At 39.8% G+C, this 20,171-nt stretch overlaps 1 protein-coding gene across 14 annotated transcripts in view; it reads left to right on the plus strand.

Annotated features, from left to right (window-relative positions):
- Window positions 1–20,171, plus strand: part of CLASP1 (cytoplasmic linker associated protein 1) — a 162,348-nt gene that overhangs the window by 116,960 nt on the left and 25,217 nt on the right. For 8 of the 14 annotated variants that reach the window (XM_008922930.3, XM_018072562.2, XM_018072563.2 and 5 more), the window contains 4 exons: window positions 663–806; window positions 12,934–13,077; window positions 14,284–14,390; window positions 19,322–19,438. In XM_008922930.3, the coding sequence (XP_008921178.2) occupies window positions 663–806; window positions 12,934–13,077; window positions 14,284–14,390; window positions 19,322–19,438 (512 nt within the window). The remainder of the gene's footprint in view (window positions 1–662; window positions 807–12,933; window positions 13,078–14,283; window positions 14,391–19,321; window positions 19,439–20,171) is intronic. The other 6 variants (XM_018072569.2, XM_008922932.3, XM_018072570.2 and 3 more) reach the window with 1 other exon arrangement.

Raw genomic sequence — 20,171 nt, forward strand, 5'->3', positions numbered from 1 at the left:
GACAGAAGGGACCAGACTCTGAACATCTGGGAAGCTGGGATCCCAGACACACCTTAACAAGTACTTACTGCACCAATCAGGTGTAGCAGGTATAAGGTTTGGAGAAAAAAACCCTCAGAGCTTTCTATCATTGAATCACCTCTGAGGGATACTGTTGTGCAGACCGTTTTTTCAGGAGGTTGCTGTTTCAGAAATAGGAACACCGTAAATTCTGGAAGTCGTATACATTTATCTTCCAGAGACAGGAATATATTAGATGCCAAATGATTCAGGTGTTCTTTCTTCAATCACCCAAATGTTGGATCTTTTCAGACTCCAGCATCAGGCATTTTTGGTTTGAGACCAAAAGCTATGGTTTGGCATCTGGACCAATAACTGCTGGTGGAAACAGCGTGGTGGAGTTCTGATCTGCTTTTGCAAATGTACCATTTCAAGCCAGTTCTGATATTCCATTCCAGACTCTTACTGGAGTGGAATTTATCCGTGATAGAAAGTTGCTCTTGGTTTTTGGAATGTTGTAGATATGTCACAGGACTACTTCCCCCTCTTCCCTTGCCATGTGTGACATGAGTCTTATCAATCTGTAGTGGTATCTATTTACTATGGGATAAATCCATCTTTGCCAACCCCTGAGTTTAACAAATCCCCTTTTCATTTCTCAGGTGAAAGTTGCTATCCTGAAGTATATTGAGTCCTTGGCAAGACAGATGGATCCAACAGACTTTGGAAACTCCAGTGAGACAAGGCTTGCTGTATCTAGAATTATAACTTGGACAACAGAACCAAAGAGCTCAGATGTGAGAAAGGTAAGCCAAAATGATGCAGTAATTTTTGGTCTTTAAAAAGGAAAAAAAACCTAAACAAACCTGTCATTAAGGTAATGCAAAAATCAATGATTAAACTCTAACTGAAAAAAACCCTGATTCTACATACCTCTGCATACTGTCCAAATGTAATTGTCAACTCATTATAGACACAGTTTTGAAGCATGCCTTCATATATTTTTTTTTCCTAGTAGGTACCTAATCTCTGTGTGATTTTAACTACTATTACCATGCAAAAAGAGATGATAGTTTGAAAATGTGCTTTTTCTTAAGCAGTCTGGAAATATCTCTAGGGTTTTTTTTGTTTAGTGAAGGTGCTGTGCTTTGTAGACTGAAATGTAGCACAGCCTCAGTGTTATAATATTGTTAAAAGAAAGTAAACAAATCAGTAAGCTGCCAGAGGCTCTCAACCCTTCTCTTTTAAGAGCTGTGTGTTTATCTCTACCTGGAAAAAACTGACACAATTAGGTCAGGCTTCGGTAATAGTTACCTTGTTCTTTATCTTGCTCAGATGCAAGTGTCAGGCAAGCTAAAATGGGGAAGATAGGGATGCTCATCTCTCCCAGGAGAAAAGCGAGATTTGGTTTTGTGTACCTGGCATCTGTTACACAATTTAAAATTACCTTCTATTCCCAGTAGGAGTGGAAGACTTTGAGATGTACTTGAATTAAAAAAAAAAAACAACAAAAAAAACAAACCACCAAACTTTAATAATTCCAGAAGGTAAAAATTGTATGACAATTTGACACTATATGCACATAAAATGCCAACTTAATATTAGAATAACATATGATTTTATAACTTTGGAAATAATTAAATTATTTTTATTTGATTCCAGTGAAAAGATCACTGGGTATCAAATGTGCTGCCACTGCAGCATTATGGGATAGCTGAAACAGGGCTTCAGAGAAGCTGTTAGGGTGTGTGCTGTTTGCTTGCTCTCATAGAGCTGACTGTTCTAGAGAAAAATATCTTGTCCTCTATTCTGAAGACTTTGTGCAGGGGTTATTCACAGCAGTGTAACTGAAATTTGCTTCTGTTAGGCAGTCTGCCTCAGGAAAAAAAAAGAGGACTTTAAATCCTGGACTTAGATCTGGAATATGCATTTGCATGTCCAAAACCAGAAAGAATTGAGCAGTGAAAGCAGCTGCTTCTCTGTTAGAGTTCAGGTAAACCTTAAGCAGTTTCCTCTGCTGGTGATCTGTGAGGGAGAGCTGGAATTACTTTAAGTAAAAGTAGACATCGAAAAGCAAAATCTCTGCATATTGCTCAGCAATGTCAGGAGAAATATTCCACCGTTAGGGGTCATCATTGCTGCATGCAAAGTGGAGCGAGGAGTATCTGCTGCAGCTGAAAGAGTTGGCTGTTCCCTCTGGGATGTGGGGAGCGGTTGTTCACAGCGTGGTGTTCGTCATTCTGTCTCTCTCAATGACTTGCAGAGCTCTGGCAAAACTTCCAGCAAACTCCACCTGAGCAGTGCTTGGGCAGGAGCCTTGGGGTTGACAAGAGATTACTGAATCTAAATTCTTTTTATTAGACCTTCATGTGACTTGGATTTGCCTTTGATGCCTGTAGCTTTCAAATAAATTATTACACAGTTAAGCTAACTTAGGCTGCTAAAAACGAAGTCTCAGGTGATCTTTATTTCATCATACCGTTGCTGTATTATACTTTTATTGAGAACAGAGTACAAACCACAGGCTTTAGAAGAAACAGTGCAGCAAGGGATTTATAAGCAATCATTGGCCATTATGTCTGTCAGGACTGTAGTTAACAGACTAATAAATTCATTATGCTGTAATGAACTGGATTATCAGGGGCCAACCCTGGCAGGTGAAATGTTATGAAGAATACAATTAAAACATTGCCCTTTTTTTTTTTTGGAACTATAACTTGGGAAAAAAAAGAAGTACCTTTTTTTTGAAATGAATAAAGATGATTCATTTAAGCATCAGAAGATTCTGCCCTTGTGGAGGGTGTTGTGGTAGCCTTCAAGATCTGAGGTTTTCTAAATGTAGAGCAGACCATGAATTGTAAACACTGTGATGACTTAAAAATGGAGAGGGTATTTGAGGTTATTGGGAAGAGGGAGAAGAACCAGTTTCATCTTGAGATGATTGAAGGATTGAAGTACCACAAGAGGCCTGTAAAAAGTGTAAAATAAGGTAGTTTTTGAATAGGATCCAGACTTGAGACTACCAGTGCAATCAGCTTAGCTCCTGCAACCTGACAGGAGTGCACATTATTTTTGGTACTGAGGACTCCTGGCTAGTGTGTTGTCCAGTCCACCTGTACGACTGTGACTGACTTGGTGGGACAGTGATGACAGTGCTCAGCTACTTGTGGAGGCAGGGGCTCTTTCCCCCAAGAAATATGGTTCCACATGTCCTTCTTACGCAAGTTTGAGTTACTGAATGCTATCTTAAAGCAAGTAGCATTTGTGTGTGTGACAACCATGCTGTTATGTCTGGATTTTACCTTTGAACAGAGGCAGGTAAAACAAGTTTCACTCATACTGGTGATCTCTGTCAGTGGGCAAAGTATGTGGCTGCTGTGTGCACATGGCAATTAGTTGTGCAGATCTGATGCTATGGTGGCAGTCAAGGTGTCTGTTCAAGAAATGGATTATATTTTCAGTCAATACTGAGATTATCCTTTTATTAGAGATCATCTGTCTATTACTGTGGTAATAATCTGTCTATGTGTGGTGGTCATGGAGGTACCCAGTCTCCTAGCACTGAGGCACTGGAGGAAACACAGAGCCAAAAATGTCATTTTAGTAAAAAAATTTTTTCAAACCGAATGATACAGCTTTACTAATAACTTTGTGCATTTTTGGGACAACTACTTGAACACACTTAATGAACACACTTAACCAGTCTGACACTTGGCTTGAACTACAGATCATGTTTTGTAGCTAGGAAAATCAGGAAAAGTCAAAGGAAATGCTGTTGTGCACAAACCAGTTTATGTTCCCATATGGAATGACATCTGTAGTTAAACATAAGCTCTGTTAACACAAGAAAAACATGATGTACTTTGAGGAACATCCAGTTGATACCAAAGAGTGTCATTGACAAAATGCCATGATTCCCTCTCAGGGCAGAAACCATTTAAGCTGCTGATAGTAGCCGTGAACTGTGTACAGTTAAAATAATTGTCAAGCTTTAGCTTTAAAATAAGGTGATCCACAGTGTGTTATGGGTAAATATTTGACTTGTTTTAAAGATTGTTAGTACTTGTGGGCGTTTACCTTGCATTCAAGTTATGATTTGCTTCCTGCAAGCAGTGCTGGAAAAAAGGTGGAGACGTTTGTCCCCCATGCTGAACAAAAGCCATAGGGTAGGAGCAGGTCCTGCAGCACTGCATGGTGACTTGGATGGGAAGTGGCTCCAGTGCAAGGAGAGCACCTGTTGGTAATTCCCACACATACAGCCAGCTTGCTGCTTTTTCCCCAAGCAGAATTGATCAGTGGGCAGGGCACAGATCAGGATTTCAGATAACTGAGCTCTGATTTTGATTGTGGTAGCATCTAACCTTGTGTGATGCACTTGACTTTCTTCTGCCTTGGTTTATTCCTCTTTGTAGCAGGGTGTTATTTCTGCATTTTTCTGGAAATTGCTGAAGATTTGGTGAAATAATTTTACAAAAGCCAGTTAATTACCACACAGAAAAGTAACACAATGGCACTGCCAACAGTGTGATGACTGATCTGAGGACATAAAATCAGTAACTTCACCATGTTATCACACTGACAAGAAAGTTATTGTGCAATCGTTACGTAGGTAAAGTGCTTATTGAATTTAGATGACAGGCATGGGTTCTGTGTGAGAAAATACTTTGACCCTGGAAAAGAGCTATCAGTTTGAGAATGGAATTTAGAATAAGGCTTCTGATTTGGCTCTGGCCAAAGCCTGCAGAAGCCTCCTGTCCAAGGCTTGGCTGAATGGAAACTTTCATTAAACATGAGCGCCCAGACTTTGAGGGTGTGGAATCAATTGTGAGGGCATACGGGATCTTAGTGTTTAGGAGGAGCTTATACAGACTGAAGGAGAATGAGGGCTTCTGAAGTGAAGGGCCATTGACAATGCCTACCATCTTGTTAATCAGCCAGGCTTTGGTCTTAATGATAAATACCAAGATCTGTAGATCTGTATTGCCTGATTGGTATTTGGACTACTAATCTCAGGGCAGAAGAAATTTTTACCTTTGTGCCAGGTATCCTGACTGACTTCTTTGTTGATGAAACATTTCTACAGTGGTTTTATTTTACAAGCCTGAAGGCATTTTTATATGTTATGGGCAGCCTTGTGTCACATGGACATCACGTTCTGCCTTCTACTTATGTAACTGGGAAAACTTTTTCTTTCAACTGTCCCACTTGTCACTGCAAGCTGCCCTTGAACAGAGACAGTTGGATGGGACTTGGTAAGAAGCTGGAACCATTGCAAAGATTCAAAAGCCCAGGAGAGTGCTTGTGTTACTGTGATTTGCATGAAGATTATGTCCCTCTCAGACTACCTCGGGGAAGGGCCCTCCTTGGACTGGCACCACTGGTGAAGTCTAGGGGTATCCAAAGAAAATGAGTTTGGGATCAGGTTTTTTCCCAAAAACTGATTGAGAAACTGTTTCTGAATTACACCAGAACATGAGGAAGTTTTCAGAGAGAAAGCTTCAGGTCACAAATTCTTCATAAGCTGAAGCAGGCAATGGAGATGTATTTACTACTTTAGCTATTAATCCTCAAGGTCATTTTCTGAGAAATATTGGTGTTGTCAGTTTGATAAGGAAATCCTATCTATCAATAAAGCTGAGAGCAACTTTGGATAAAATATTGCTGTGATATCCGTAGCAGGACCAGTGATAGACAGGATAGCAAATGCCTCTAAGAAAATGAAATCAGGCTCCTTTGCAACATGATGCCGTGAGACCTCTAAAATGTTTTGAAGTTTTAATTTTCCATCTAGCATCAGGCTGATTTCAGCAACTCTGGGACAGAAGCTTCACTGTAAAAGTACTCCCAAAGCCTCTTAGGGAGCTGAAATGGTATTGTTTATCTTTACTGGTGTTGAGCAATAAACGCTGTTGGTCATGGCCTGTTACAGTAGCAGTGGCAAAGAGGATGTTTGCAGAAATGTTTTTGAATGGCAAATTGTTTTAGTATTCCCCAGCCACAGGCCCTTGTCTTTCTGGGTCAGAGGTTTCTCTGGCACTCTTGCAATATTCCTGCACCAGATTTGTGCATCTCATGGTGAGCCAAGTTACCAGAGAGCAGACATTAGGATTTCATTTCAGGCTTATGGAGTCTTAAATAGGACTATGTCCATACTGCTGAGGTCAGCCTTTTAGCCAAAGGATATTCCTAAAGAAATCAAACTCAGTCTAAATGCCCAGAGGAACTCCTTTTAGGCATTTAAACATAGTCAGTGCTAGGAAGAAGAGTGTAATACATCAAAAATGGCACCTGGTGGACTTTAGTGTTTACTTGACTTAATGCTATTAGAACAAAAAGGATCTCTATGTCCTAGTTGTGTTTCCAAAATAATATCCCTCCTTTTCTGTTTGTTTTGAATTTGATGCTACAGAGCTATGAGAGCCCAAATGTTTTTAGTGTACGCAGTATAAGGAAAATGGCTTTTACCCAGTGTTAGTGATCAGAAAATCATCACATGCTTGTTGGAAACATAGTGCTGGGGTAAATTTCTTTGAAATTGTTCTCGTCAGTTTATACAGCCTTCTAGTATCATTTGAGTTGAAAGCAGTTTGCAATATAAGCACATATTCTGTTTGCTAGAAGAGCTAGTGCAAACACACACACCCCTACATAAATATAGGTGATGTATCTATTTTGAAAATCAAGTCTAGAGGTGATGTTTACATGATGCATTGTAGAGCTGTTTGGACTGTGACAGGTAAGTCTTCCACGCTTCCTCTATCATTTCAAAAATCCGTGCAGATTAAAGTGCATGTTTTCATTATAAACCATTTGATTTCGGTAACTTTTCTTCTTTCTTTGCTTATATGTGGGAACTTTCACTTCACAGTTCAGACTTCTATCATGCCAGGTTAATAATAAAAGTTTCTTGGTTGTTAATGAAATGTAACCTTTGTTTCTAATCCTGAAACCTGTTTCTGCAACAGATGTCATTTTGTAACGAATAAAGTTACTCAGGGTAGCCTTCAGCAACTTGATTTCTACAGTAACATCTGGTTCTCAGGAAACAATGAACGTTTTTGCCATGGTTTTTCCTGTGCCCAGGTCACAAAAGAACAACACACAGAAGGAGTTGTAATCCATTATGGAACAGTAACCCAAATATGTGATGATTCGATGCTGCCTCGTTTTTGCTGTCATTTTTCTGAGATGCCTTTTACACTTGTAATGCAACCATCTCTGGCTGGTAAAAGCCTTTCGTGATATATAAAGTGTGTGCTGTGTAAAACACAATGGCAATATCGATTTAATCTGTACATGAGTTCTGTATTTAAATCTGTTAAACAAATTCTTTTCAGCATGTGGATGTGAACAGCATATTCTCATACAAGTCTCTTGGGAAAACTGTGTTTAAAAACTTGTACTCATGCTGACATGCTTGGATTATGTATAAACTGCTGAAGCCATTGTGCTTCATATTTTCATATCAGTAATATGGATGTCCATAGCCAGCTGATTCTAGACCTGAAAAAGGAACAAGCAGGAGGTTTGGTTTGGTAGATAGTTTGTTAGCTTAGTGCCAGCTAACACTTAATTGTCTGCTGGAAAGTACATTGAAATAACACTTGCTTAGTGTTATTAACTGCAAACTCTCAGTCGATGTGAATAACTCGCTTAACATCAGCTGCACTCATTGGAGAATTGAAGCCCATGTGTGCTAATACGAGCTGCCTAATGTGTAAGAGCTGCCTCTGATCTCAGTGGATCTATATTTGATCTGCAGTTTAGTGTAATTCAGAGTGACATGAGAGAGCTTCTCTGTTCCAGTGTGCCTTAAGTTATTAAAAACCACATTTGCCTTAGCCTGGATGGTGAAGTGTGTGATGCATACAGAATATGATTGTGTTCATCAAAAGTGATGTTAATGAGGATCTTCCCCAGGCAGATCACGTGATAAAAGGCATTTGTAGGCAGTGTTGGTCCATCAGACTGATGCCCAGACTGGAGACAGGAGTTTATAGCTTTTTGACTGTTTCTTTCTCTGAACTTAGAGATGTCTGCGAGGGTAGGTGCTGGGAGATGCACCTATTCCCCTACTCCTGGCTGGCCAGATAAAAGTACCATCTCAGTTCAGCACTGCCTGGCTCTGCACCTCCGTGGAGGTTTTCAGGTGGTTATAGAGGCCACCAGGAGGTTGCCAAAGCAAAGCCTTATAGGAGAACTAAGGGGTGATCTGTAAGCCTGAGAATTGTGACTGAATTTAATTTTGAGCCAGTGCTGCCCTCTGCTGAAAGGAATGCTTTTCTGATGATATAAAATAATGCTTTTTGTTACTTGAAATTAAGCAAGAAACTGACTAAAACTCTTCTGCAAAAAGATAACATGTACTGTTTAGATGATTGAGTTGAAATCTATATTTTCTTGAAATAATATCAACTTTCCTGTTTGTCAAACCCAGACGATGCATAGTTGGGTGGGTGAGGATTTGCCAGCTAGGACAACTACAGCCTCCTCAGGGCCTGGTGAAGGAAACTTGGAAGAGAAATGTAAACAGGTAGACTGAAAACCTTGTGCACTAATCACACTAATTGTGTTTGGAGTCTCAACTCAACTGTCTAGCTGTGTAAAGAGACCTGGACTGGAAGCCTGAAAAAAGTGTGTCTGTCTGAAGTAATTTTTGGCTTTGGTGTGCTTCCCTGTTAACTCTTTTGTTGTGGTCCCTCATAAAGGGTCAGGGTATGAAGTCCTCTCCTTTTATGGAGCTGCCAGTGTTGGGAGCCCATTGGCAACAGATGTTTAAGTAACCTGGAAATTGTCTTCATATAGCTGAAGCAACTGCTTATTCTGCTTGGTTCACTGGACCAGCAGCAGCAATCATAAGGCACTTGTATTAACCTTAGGTCACTGACCACATTTCTTACCTAAAATCAGTGGATTTTTCCAGTTAACCTGGAACTTTTTGCTTAATAAACCCAAACCATTTCAAAAAGACTTTATTATAATTCAACCAAGTTGCAAGGGTTACATATTTTGACAAATCTGGCTATCATCCACTGTCTAGGTGAAACTAAAAAAAAAATGTTGCTAAAGCATTTGTGTCCCTTTAGCAGCTGACACTGTTGGACAGCATGAATTGCACTGGCCTAAGTGTGAAACTCTGGGAGCTGCTACCGGCTTGTGGAACTCTATCCCTCACTGCATTGTGATAAGGAAAATAATGAAGTTACATAAGCAGTCCTTTGCAAATGATTCAAGAGCCTGACACAGAGCCAGACCCCCTCTCTAGCATAGTCAGGCTCTGAAGTCACTGGAGTTTCTCCAGCTCAAGCCAGCAGAGAACGGCTTCATTAAGATTAGATAATCTATAGGGTCTACGTTATATGTCACTGAAAGGAGATGGATTAATGTTCCCTACTAATGGTACAGGGACACAAAGGCAAGGGAAAATTCAGATATTACTCTTTCTTCAGACTACGTATCATCAAGCATGAATGTTGCATGGAGAATGTTTGTATAGTGTACAGAAATAAGGTTTTTATTGCTTGTTAAATATATCTACTCTGTCAGTATTCTAATAAAAAAAGATTTTCAGAAGATAACCAGTGATTCAGAGATTATGAAAATATCTCACAAGCTGAAAATCCAGAGATTTAAAACTGTTAGAAACATTATCTGTAAAATATGTCCTTTGACTAGAAAAATGTATGCTAGATAAGTGAAACTTAAAGGATTATCAAGTGTGCCAGATCTGACTATTAAAACAGATGCAGAAATGCTGCTCCTGATGCTCTTCATTACTGAAATAAAATTAACTGTATTAGAATTGGGAAGTATTGCAGGAGTGAAACTTGAAACATGCTATAAATGTGATTTCAAGCTAGGATGTACCTTCCAGCTTTTGAGGCCAGTAGTAACAGTGTTGATCTTATGGTAGCAGGGACCAAGACCTTTTTCCGTTAAATATTAAGTAGGAATTTATGCCTGCACTTTCAAATAATGGCTTTTGCCTGAAATAAACCTGGAAGTGCAGTTGGATAGGTGAGGACTATTTAGAAAGAACATAGACAGGGTTTACCCATGTAACTCCAGTGATGCCTTTGAGACCTTTACTGGAGCACCACTCCCAGGACGTAGAAGTACTTGGCTTTATGTCAAAAAGCATAGACTATAAGTCTGCTCTCTTTGAGGCCACAGAAGATTGTGAGTATTGGGAGCTACTGTTCAGCACTTCATTTAAAGCCCAGTGACTATTTGCAGGCGACAGCAAAGCTGCTGAAGCACACTGCGTACACAGAATACTGGCAGACACTCCTAAAGACAAGCTGTATTTTGTGCCAAGAGGGAGGGTGGACACAGTTCTGTTTTTATTAAAGCCAAAACACAAAAGTGGAACAAAATTGAAGTGACTGGTGGGACCTGAAACTTTTCTCAGCTACTCCTGTAGGATAATGTCTGTGCTATTATTGTTTGTGTGTTAGGGTTAAATTGTCCCAGTTAGGTGACTGTGCTTCAAAGTGAAGCCACAGAATCATAAACTCCCTGGCGGAGCTTTGGTGAAGGTTGTGCTCAGATCTGTGAGATGCATCTTGAACATCTCTGGCACACAAGAAAGGTACCTCCAGAATGTCCCATCATAGCGTGACTGTGCTCTTGCACCTGTTTGCTCTGTTTACTTAGGAAGTCTCCAAGGATGGACTTCATTTCTAACCCATCAGTGGGAGATATGTGGGACAAAGGTATCTGAAATCCATTCCCACCTTGGGCAGCCCCTGACTTATCAGTTGATCTCTCTAGATATTCTAGTCTGAGCAATCTCTCAATCTGGGAACCTTGTTGATCACTTTGTGTGGATTTTGGTTGGGGTGGGGGAGGTGTTCGTGGTTTTTATTTATTTCTTTATATTATTTACTTTATTTTTTGTCTCAGTGAATGTGAGATCTGCTTGTTCTGACACAGAGGATCTGCATGCCCACTCCTAACCAAGGATACACGCATGCCATTCACAAGCAGGAATGTACTTTGGCATGACTTGTCACTTTGCATTCAGTTCAACATGCTGTTTGTTGTTCTGAGATCTTTTGTTTGCAGTAATATTTTTATTACAGAAAATACTATGCTGGTGAAAACTTAAAAGTTCTTGGATCAAAATGGACAAAAATACACATCCTTGTTGGATACCAGGCAGGCTTCCTGGCAGAGTTGCCCAAAACTTCGGGTCAGAGGAGGATATGGATATGGAGGATATGGAGTTAAGAAAGTCATGGGGAAAATTATCTCCCCACTTCTTTCATCCTTAGATTTTTAGTATGGAGTGAATAATATCATATTGTGTTTCTGTTGAAGTCGGTGAGAGTTTTGTCAGGAGGCATCATGATCCATCTGGAATGAAATCTGAAGTCTTTGCTGCAGTCCTTGGAAGCCCGTTGAGTGTTCTGTGCCTCGGTTTCTTTGTTGGCCATATGAAAAGGATGATACTTACCAAACCTCATGGATGGAAAATGTTTTTATATACAAAGCTGTGTTAGTTGCTGCTGATAGCAGAAGGAGCAGTATAGCCTGAATTGCAGTTTGCACACTGAAACAGTGAGATACTTTGATTCCCCTCCACTATGACAGGGTTCTTGTGTACCCAAGTTCATTATCTGTTAAAGATTCTGCTCCACAGAGAACTGCAGATACACTTAATTATTGCAACTGTACAAACACATTACTTATTAAAAACTCCTTTAAATTGATGAGAACAATGAATGCACATTTATCCCCACAACAGGGAATTACATTTATACCCTCTTCAAAGTTCTTCTTCATTTTTAGGAGGTTTTAGAAAGTTCCTGAAAGGGCCAAACACAGGTGTTGGCTCTTCCTAAGCCTGTGTGTATGCTGTTCCAAAATAAGAGTGTTTGTAGTTTTTGCTGCTTACTTTGTGAGCCAAAGCCACTATCAGAGGTCCTTCATCATTGCTTCATTATTATTGTTCTTTTAATCAATGCTTGTATTTTTGTATACTTTCTAAGTAAAGGCATGGAGGGGAAAAAACCAGAATTGGTGCAATTCACCCAGGTTGGATGCTGCTGGGGAAGTCTAGTTAGGAACATGTGATGTTAATTACTCTTGCAGAAATGCACACTGTGATTTATTCCGCTTCCATTCCCATTTGATTCCATTGTCTTAGTTCAGGATATGCAGAGCTGTATGTTTGCTAATGGATTAGTGGAGATCCTGTTCTGGCAGTGGTTCTGTGAGGCAGATAAAGCAAACCCTGTCCAGTAAAATTAATGGTAAAATTCTCAATTGTTTCAGTGGTACCCTGGTTTCGCTTATTAAATTTAGGAAATCTGGTGAGGTTTAGCCTGTCCGTGGTCAAGAGAATGGTGGTTCTTGCCATCCTAGTAGATCTTCCACTTCAGATGGAGTCTTCTGTTGCTGAAACAGCCTCAATGGTGAGACTTGCAAGGAGAGGTGGATGGTCTGATGAAACAAACTTGTCAGATCCTTAGGAAGAGGAGATATTGGTTGGAAAGAGAAGTAGTCCCATTCACACTTAAAATAAAAAGCATGGAAATGACAAATTGCAGTCCTAGATCCTTCATACTTATCTGAGTTTCTGGTTTTATTTGTTTTCAGTATTTTTTTGCAGTAACTTGTTCAATTGAAATATGTACTGGACAGGTAAGAGTTTCTCATTAGCTGTGAATAGCTGTACACTTAATATCTAAGAAATTAATGAAATAAATGCAAAAATATATTGTAAACTCTAAGAACTAAAAAATTGACTGTAGCTGTTAGTACTTCCTTATGATACATCACAGAGAACATTTCAAAAATTTGTCTGCTATGGAAGTCTTGTTCTTGAATGAAACACACATCCTGTTTCTGTGAGGTTCATTACTAACAGAATGCATGTTCTTTTCAAAGAAAAAAAACTGATGGTCTCTTCTTTCTTCTTCCTTTCAGGCAGCACAAATAGTCCTGATTTCTCTCTTTGAATTGAACACTCCTGAGTTTACCATGTTACTTGGTGCCTTGCCAAAAACATTCCAGGATGGTGCTACCAAGCTCCTGCACAACCACCTCAAGAACTCCAGTAACACCAGTGTGGTGAGAAGCCCTTGTCCTTGCAAACAGCAGAACCCCAAAGGGAGCAGCTCATTGATAAACTGTTACAGATGTTCAGTAGTTTGAATTATCTGTAACTGTTGTCTTGAAGCAATATGGCAACAGAGGCTTTTATTTGATGGTACTTTTATAGGGGCCATTAAAATAAGAAACTCAGTTATTTTAAAGTTTAATGTAGTCATAACCAGAAGAGATTAAAAAATGACTGAGAAGTGCATAAAAATTGGTAGGGTTTGTCCTTTCAAGTTGGTGGTGCTTTTGAAAATCCTACCAGTAATGACTTTTGACTAAAACAGATCATGACACCACAGATTTTCTGAGCTTTTGACTGTTATTGAAATCAGTTTAATAACAGATGTATTGTCTGTGAAGAAACTTGCAGGACCTTCAGTGTGACCTACAAGGTCATCTCAGTCTATGCCTAGTATCTTATGTTTTGCTTTACTATTTAGCTCTTACATATTTTTATTTCCCTGAAGGAATATGTTAGTAGAGAATTTAAGTAAGAAATTTCTTCCCCCCCCCCCCCCGCGCCCCGAGCACTCCCTCCCTATCTTTGCACTTCGACAGGGACAAGTAGAGCTCTGTGTAAGCTAGAACTGCAGCGTTAGGCTTCCAGGCAGATGGTCTGGATTCTCTAGTACTTTTTGTGTGAAGAGTGTCAGAATTGAGAGCAATTTCTACTCATTTTGCTGTGGTATAAATGGTTGTGCAGGCCAGTGGAAAAATGATAAGTTAGACTGCTTACTTATGCTCGTAACAAGCATAATCAGAATGCTTTAGACAATGTGGAAAATAGCTGCGTAATTAAAATGTTAAATTGCCAGGATAATGGTCTGCATATTTTGGAGCCTGGCAAATCGTTTCTGAGAAGCTGGATAGCCTGCTGAATTGACAAACCATTTCTCTGGCAATATTTTCAGGCTGTACATGTTGTGTAGTTAAAATTTCAGGTACTGTGGATTGTAGAGAAACGTACATATACTTTCTTTATTCTCAGAGTGGTACCTTCAGGAACATATTAATGACTACATGAACCATGGCTGCAGTTTTTTAGGTCAAGAAGCAAAATAAACACTGCACGAAGCTTGTCTAGGGCAAACAAAGGCAGTGTTTGGACCTGTTGTTGTATTCCTGCCTGTGCATTGCAACATATTGCTAATCCTTGTCTTCCTGCTTCTGTGTCAGGGTTCCCCCAGCAATACCCTCGGTCGGACTCCTTCCCGGCACTCCAGCAGCAGAACCAGCCCCTTAACTTCACCTACCAACTGTTCCCATGGTGGACTGTCTCCAAGGTAATGTGGCAGGCTAATTAAATCACTTGCAAAATATTAAAGGATTTCAACACTGAGTGTGCATTTGTAGAATATGACTCACTTTGAAAGCAAAAACAAGATGGAAAGGTTACAGTAGATTGCTCCAAAGGAACAGGGTTTGAACATGATAATACATGGTTGGTGATTGACTTCAGTATTCCAGACCTCATGTTATCTGTGTAATCTTAGTGTCTTTTCTTATAATATTAATTTGCTTTCATAACTAGGCCTTCTCCAAACTACATTTGTGGGGTCAATGAAAGTAATATTAAATGGCAGCATTAGAAATAAAATCTCATTGAGGTTGCATATATCACAAAAGATAGACTGAATTTCAGGTCAGGTGTTTCAGATTGTGTCTATTTTTCAGGTGTGCACTTGTGATCAATAATTCCTCTGACTGTAGTGCAGTGCTTGTGCTGCTGAGAGAAGTACTGCATCTCCTGTTCCCTTCTTATTCCTTGTGAGGATGCAGGACAAGCAGAGGTAGTGACTGTGTTTCAGTGCTGAATATCCCTCAAATTGCTCACCTGACTGCTCACCAGCAGAGTAGTGGCTTGATCTTTTGGGTGGTGGTCTGTTGCTACCACTTGTTTTGCTGAAGCTACAGATGCTACCCTGAATTATATTGGTCCAAAATCTTTTATTGAGTCAACGTGGACTCCTGGATTTTGGGAATGTAGATGTTTTGCACCATAAAAACTTAGAGCAGAGGAGATGACAATTTAAACAGTATGTTCTGGGAGCATAGAAGTATTGGAGAAAAGAATTAAGTTGTTACCTGGACAAGCTGATTCATGCTGGGGAAGCTTAAAAGCTGCTGCTCTTGTCTGCCTGCCCTCTCCATGGGAGGTCGCTTCCCTTTGTCTTAGAAGGAACAGAAGGGTGAGGACTGCACTTCTTCGTCCAGTATAGTAATTTACACTGAAATATGTTGCCCTTGCTGTGACTTGCAAAACTCTGTCTGGAGGGATGCTTAGACATGTGAGTGAGTTTCCATGTGTCAGGAAAAGTACAGGCCTTTAGCCTTTAATGAGTAGCTAATTCCAGCAGCACAGGAGCACAGGGGGTTTCCTGAGAAAATTTTGTATATCTAAATTCATCTTTGTGACCCCTAAATCTGCTGTAATGCAGAACTAAAACAAGAGTTTGCAAGCTAAGGTCGAGTTGCTTATTATGAGTTTTTCCACAAAGGTGTCATTGAGAAATTAAGTGGTAGAGTTTCAGGGGAATGGTTTCAACTATGTTGCTTCCTTTTCAACTAACTCGAGCATTGTTGCCCTGCTGATTTCTGTCATGGGAAATTATTAACTGAGATATGTCTCCTTGTGGTTGCGTTGTGGCTTTGTTAGCCAAGTTTGTATGTGGCACTTATTTTATAATTCCACAACTTTTTACCATGCTTTTTGGGATTTCCCACTGGGACACAACTGTGTTTTTCCACTTCACTCACTGCTTTGCATTTTGTCTTTGCATTCTTCTCACCTCTTGATATCAAAATATGGATTAAAACATTCAGTGTGGATTGTTGCTGTTGTTTTCTAGCATTTTGAGTTTAGGAAGTGGAGGGTTTTTTAGCCCATGTCATTTATTCTCAAGGAATAGTTAGAGAGGGCATGTAATTCCAGAGCACTCTGCCATTAAGTCAAGACCAAAACTGCCATGGATGCAGTGGGCTGGGAATTTCCTTTAGAAAGCAATTATTCCTTCAATTTTCTGTGGAGTTCTTGGAGATGTTGAATCAGAAAGTTAGATGTCTTTTCAAGAAGTGTGTCCTGCTTCCTTGCTGGATTTAGTTATTCAAGAGTGATGTTTAAAAATTACTCTTCAGTGATAGGTGAAGGAGGAAGCTGCTATGTAAACCCTTTAAAATATTGAGGGAAGAAGTTCTGCCTTTTTGGTGAGCAACCTCTGAGCAATAACAATAGCTGCAGATTTTTACAATTTGTAAAAATGGCAGCAAGTACTGCAAATCAGGGGCAGTAGCTTCTGATGCTCTGTGGACGGCATCCTTCTTGAAAATGTCTTATGTAGCACAGTTTGGCCACGATCCTGGCTTACAAGGGAGAATTAGCTCTGGTTGTCCTTCTTTTAGAAACAGGCTTTGGAAGATGTGCTGACAGATTGACTGAAGTAGGGTACAGTGTAGTATAGCATTTTTTGGGATAGCTGCTGCAGTAGCTTGTTTCCATTACAAATACTTGTCATTTGCTATTCATCAGTGGGGTAAAGTGTCACTTTTCCCTCTTCAAACTTGAAACATAAGCACACCCAGGTCATTCTGACAGCATTGTAAAAGGATAAAGATTCCCAGTTTCTTTGTGTAGCCCTCCTCCAGAGCTAGGCTTGGCTTTACATTTTCATGGGACCCATTGCCAAAGGTTTGTAGTGAGGTTGTGTATGCCTGTTGCTTCCTGGGGTGCTCTGGGTGCTGGCCCTGCTTACCTTGTCCCTGCCTGTGTCTTGTAAAGCCAGCCTGAGTGCAGTCAGTGGAAGGATTATCTCCAGTTCTTAATGCCAGCTTTAGTTTTGAAGGTTAGACTTTCCTTTGATTTTTTTCTTGATGCACAGATTGGAGTCTTATCTCTAGAGACATACCTGTCTTTGGGGCTGAGATATAAGTAGAAAGGATGTTTGGGTCCTCCTGTAGGAATATAAAAAAGCTGCTAAGCATAGCTGCTCTCCCATTTTACTAATGGTTTGTGAACAATATCCCCAGTATTAATCATCAGGGCTTCATTGATACAAACTAACTGTATTATGCATGTGTTCCAGATGACTGATTTTTTGAGGTGTATTGGGCTCTCTGAATAGATTTTGAATGTTTTGATTGAACTGAACTCCTCCAACAGCTAATTTGCCTATACGGATGATAACATCTGCTAAGTATGCCCTGATGTTAGGTCTTCAGAAGGGTAACATGCCTTCAGGGCCTTGGACAGAGTCCTTTCTCCTGCCTTCGTTTCCTCCCTCCAGTTCTTCTTCATGATCACTATAACACATCCACTACATCTGTGAGTTACTTCTGCATTTGTACCTGCCTTTTTTTTTTTTCTTTCCCTTGGCAGTTTTAGTTTTTGGTGAGAGGAGTTATGGAAGAAAGAGGTGCTTTCTGAGGAGAAGAAAAGCAGGGAAGGGTACTTGGGAAGACTGAAAATAATAGGAAAAAAACCCCAGACTTTAGACTGAAAGAAAAGATTGTTCCCTAGGCAATTCACAGATGAATGGCTTGAGTTTGTGTTGGACAGAGAAAATCTTCTGAGATTTAATAAATGATGCTGTATGACAAAAAGAAAAACACTTAAGTTGTGAAGTCCTGTGGTGTAAGAGTACTGTTCTGAATGGTGAAGGAACAAGTGTTACATTCAGATTGGGAAATTTCACCTAGAATTCTGTAGGACTATTTGAAGGAATATCCATTGAATACATTTGCCCTCTTGTTTCTGCCATTATTAGTAGTCCAGAAGCGTGTACGTGGTTCTAATTATTAAAATCAAACAAACAAAAACCACCTAAAGAAAAAAACCAATTTAGTCCTTCAAAGATCTCTAGAGGAAATGCATCAAATAAAAGGCTAACTATTTTATTTTGCTATGTAAGTTTGCGTGTTTGCTTTTTCACTGATAATAGAAAATACCATTAAAAATAAAATTTGACACTTTCAGTATTAAGTTTAGCAAGTCAAGGCATGGAAACAATTAAAATCAAACCACCCACTTTATACAATAAGGACAAACCTGCATTGTTTGGTGGCCTCTTTGCAGGTAGGTGAGACCTGAACTGTGAGACTTCTGATCAGCGGTCTGGGAGTCTGGGGTATTTCCATAATAATAGTGGCATGTAATAGCTATGGGTTTGATTACTATTTAAGGAGTGAATTTCTTGACACTACTCTTCAGAGGAATTTTCAACTGGCTTTGCTGCTGTTTGCACTGGAGCAATTCTTGACTCGTTTGCCCCTTCTGATCTTACGATATCTTTCACTTGCATATATAAAAATACAACATTGCAAGACAGTGTGCTGTGTAATAGAAACAAAGTAGTGTCGTGAATACTCCATCAGCTCAAGCATCTGTATTTTCATTTAGAAGGTGATTTTGAAAATCCACGTACCATAAACAGAACAGAACAAACACAGAGGTTAAACAAATTGACACAGGGATGGATACCGTGACCCAAAGGTGCCGGATCAAACAAAACCCCAGAGGGGCTTGTGGAAGTTTAAGGAGAGATCTGAATCAACTCAGAAACTGATGTCATCCAGTCTTTCCAGTTCTGTCTGCTGAGACATGAGCCAAGTACCTAGTTTACATGATATGTTCATACTCTAGACTGACTTTCACTTGCTGCATATTTGGGTTCAGTTTGAATCTGGTGAAATAGGATCAGATCTAAAGCCCTCTTAAGATTTGCTGATTGTTTAAGGCCTGATTGCAGGCTTTTATAGAGGCACCAGGAGACAAATTTCATAAGGTACCTTCAGGTGCCTGATAAAAAAATAAACTCCAATTTTCCTTTCTTCCAGGGAAATCCTGTTGCTTAGAAATATGTGCTTAGAGTTTGAATACAGATGCGTGGTCAGGAATTGGTTATGTAGAACATTATAAGAGTTGTTTATAGAGACTATATCCATTTGTAAAATCTACTGGTTAGTACAAGCAGGGACTGGTTTTTTATGAATCATATATTATGTTAGGAATAAAAATGGAAATTAATAATAAAGGCCAAAACAATGACTTGTGAGGCTCAACGGAGTATTCTTGTTTAATTTTGTTTCTATTAATTTTTTTTCTCTCTCCAAGGCAGCATGACAGCACTAAGCCACTCAGATTATAGTTTCTTTTTTTTTTTTCCTTCCCTCTCCTTTCTCTGTTTTTTTCTCTCTTTTGTTTCTCCTCTGATCACGGCAGTCGGCTCTGGGGTTGGAGTGCAGATGGGCTGTCGAAGCACCCCCCTCCCCTTTCTCAGCCTAACTCCATCCCCACTGCTCCTTCCCACAAGACTTTCAGACGCTCTTACTCTCCCAGGTAACAAGCTACCTGTTAAACCAACTTGTCTGAGGTGTCACAGTATTATTTACCTTTCATACTGTGGGATTTGTTCAAATGTGGGACTTCAGAGGCTTTGGTTTGAAAAGAGATGATGACAGCTTTCAGAGAGCACAGATGATGGGTAGCCACTTGCTCGCTGCTTGGGGAAGATGCAGCATGTAAGCAGTGAAAAAAGAAAAGGAGTTTTTTCAGACTCTTACACCCATTCAGGAAGGTGGCAGGGAGGTGCTTCACAGTTGGTTTCCAACACAGAACACAGTTGCTGAGCACTTTTGGCAGGCACTGGTTGCGTTATGATACTATGGGCAGGATCTTCAATTTGGCTACACTGTGTGCCTGAGTATTTTTAAATGGCAAATACAGGTCAGGAGTGACTTCACACCGAACCTTATGTATCATTTTAACAGCTGCTTGCATAGTGTGATTGTGGAACATTCTTGAAATTTGTAGCATTGAATTTAAATTTGTTCTTACCACAAGATTTAGGGGTTATCAGTCTCTAATTTTGACATCTGTTCCTTTTCCTGTGCCCTCACATTTTTTTCCAGTCTGCATACAGATTTTGGATCAGTATACTGGACTAAAGCTGTATACTGGTTTTAATCAGAAAAACTTTCTCAATACAAATTTAATTCGTCAGATGTCTCTGAAAATTCTTTGGATTTTTCAAGTTTGTACCTTGACAACAGATTATCTATACATGTGGTTT

This window comes from Manacus vitellinus, unplaced genomic scaffold (assembly GCF_001715985.3).
Source record: "Manacus vitellinus isolate BGI_N305 unplaced genomic scaffold, ASM171598v3 scaffold_22_pilon, whole genome shotgun sequence".
NCBI lineage: Eukaryota > Metazoa > Chordata > Aves > Passeriformes > Pipridae > Manacus > Manacus vitellinus.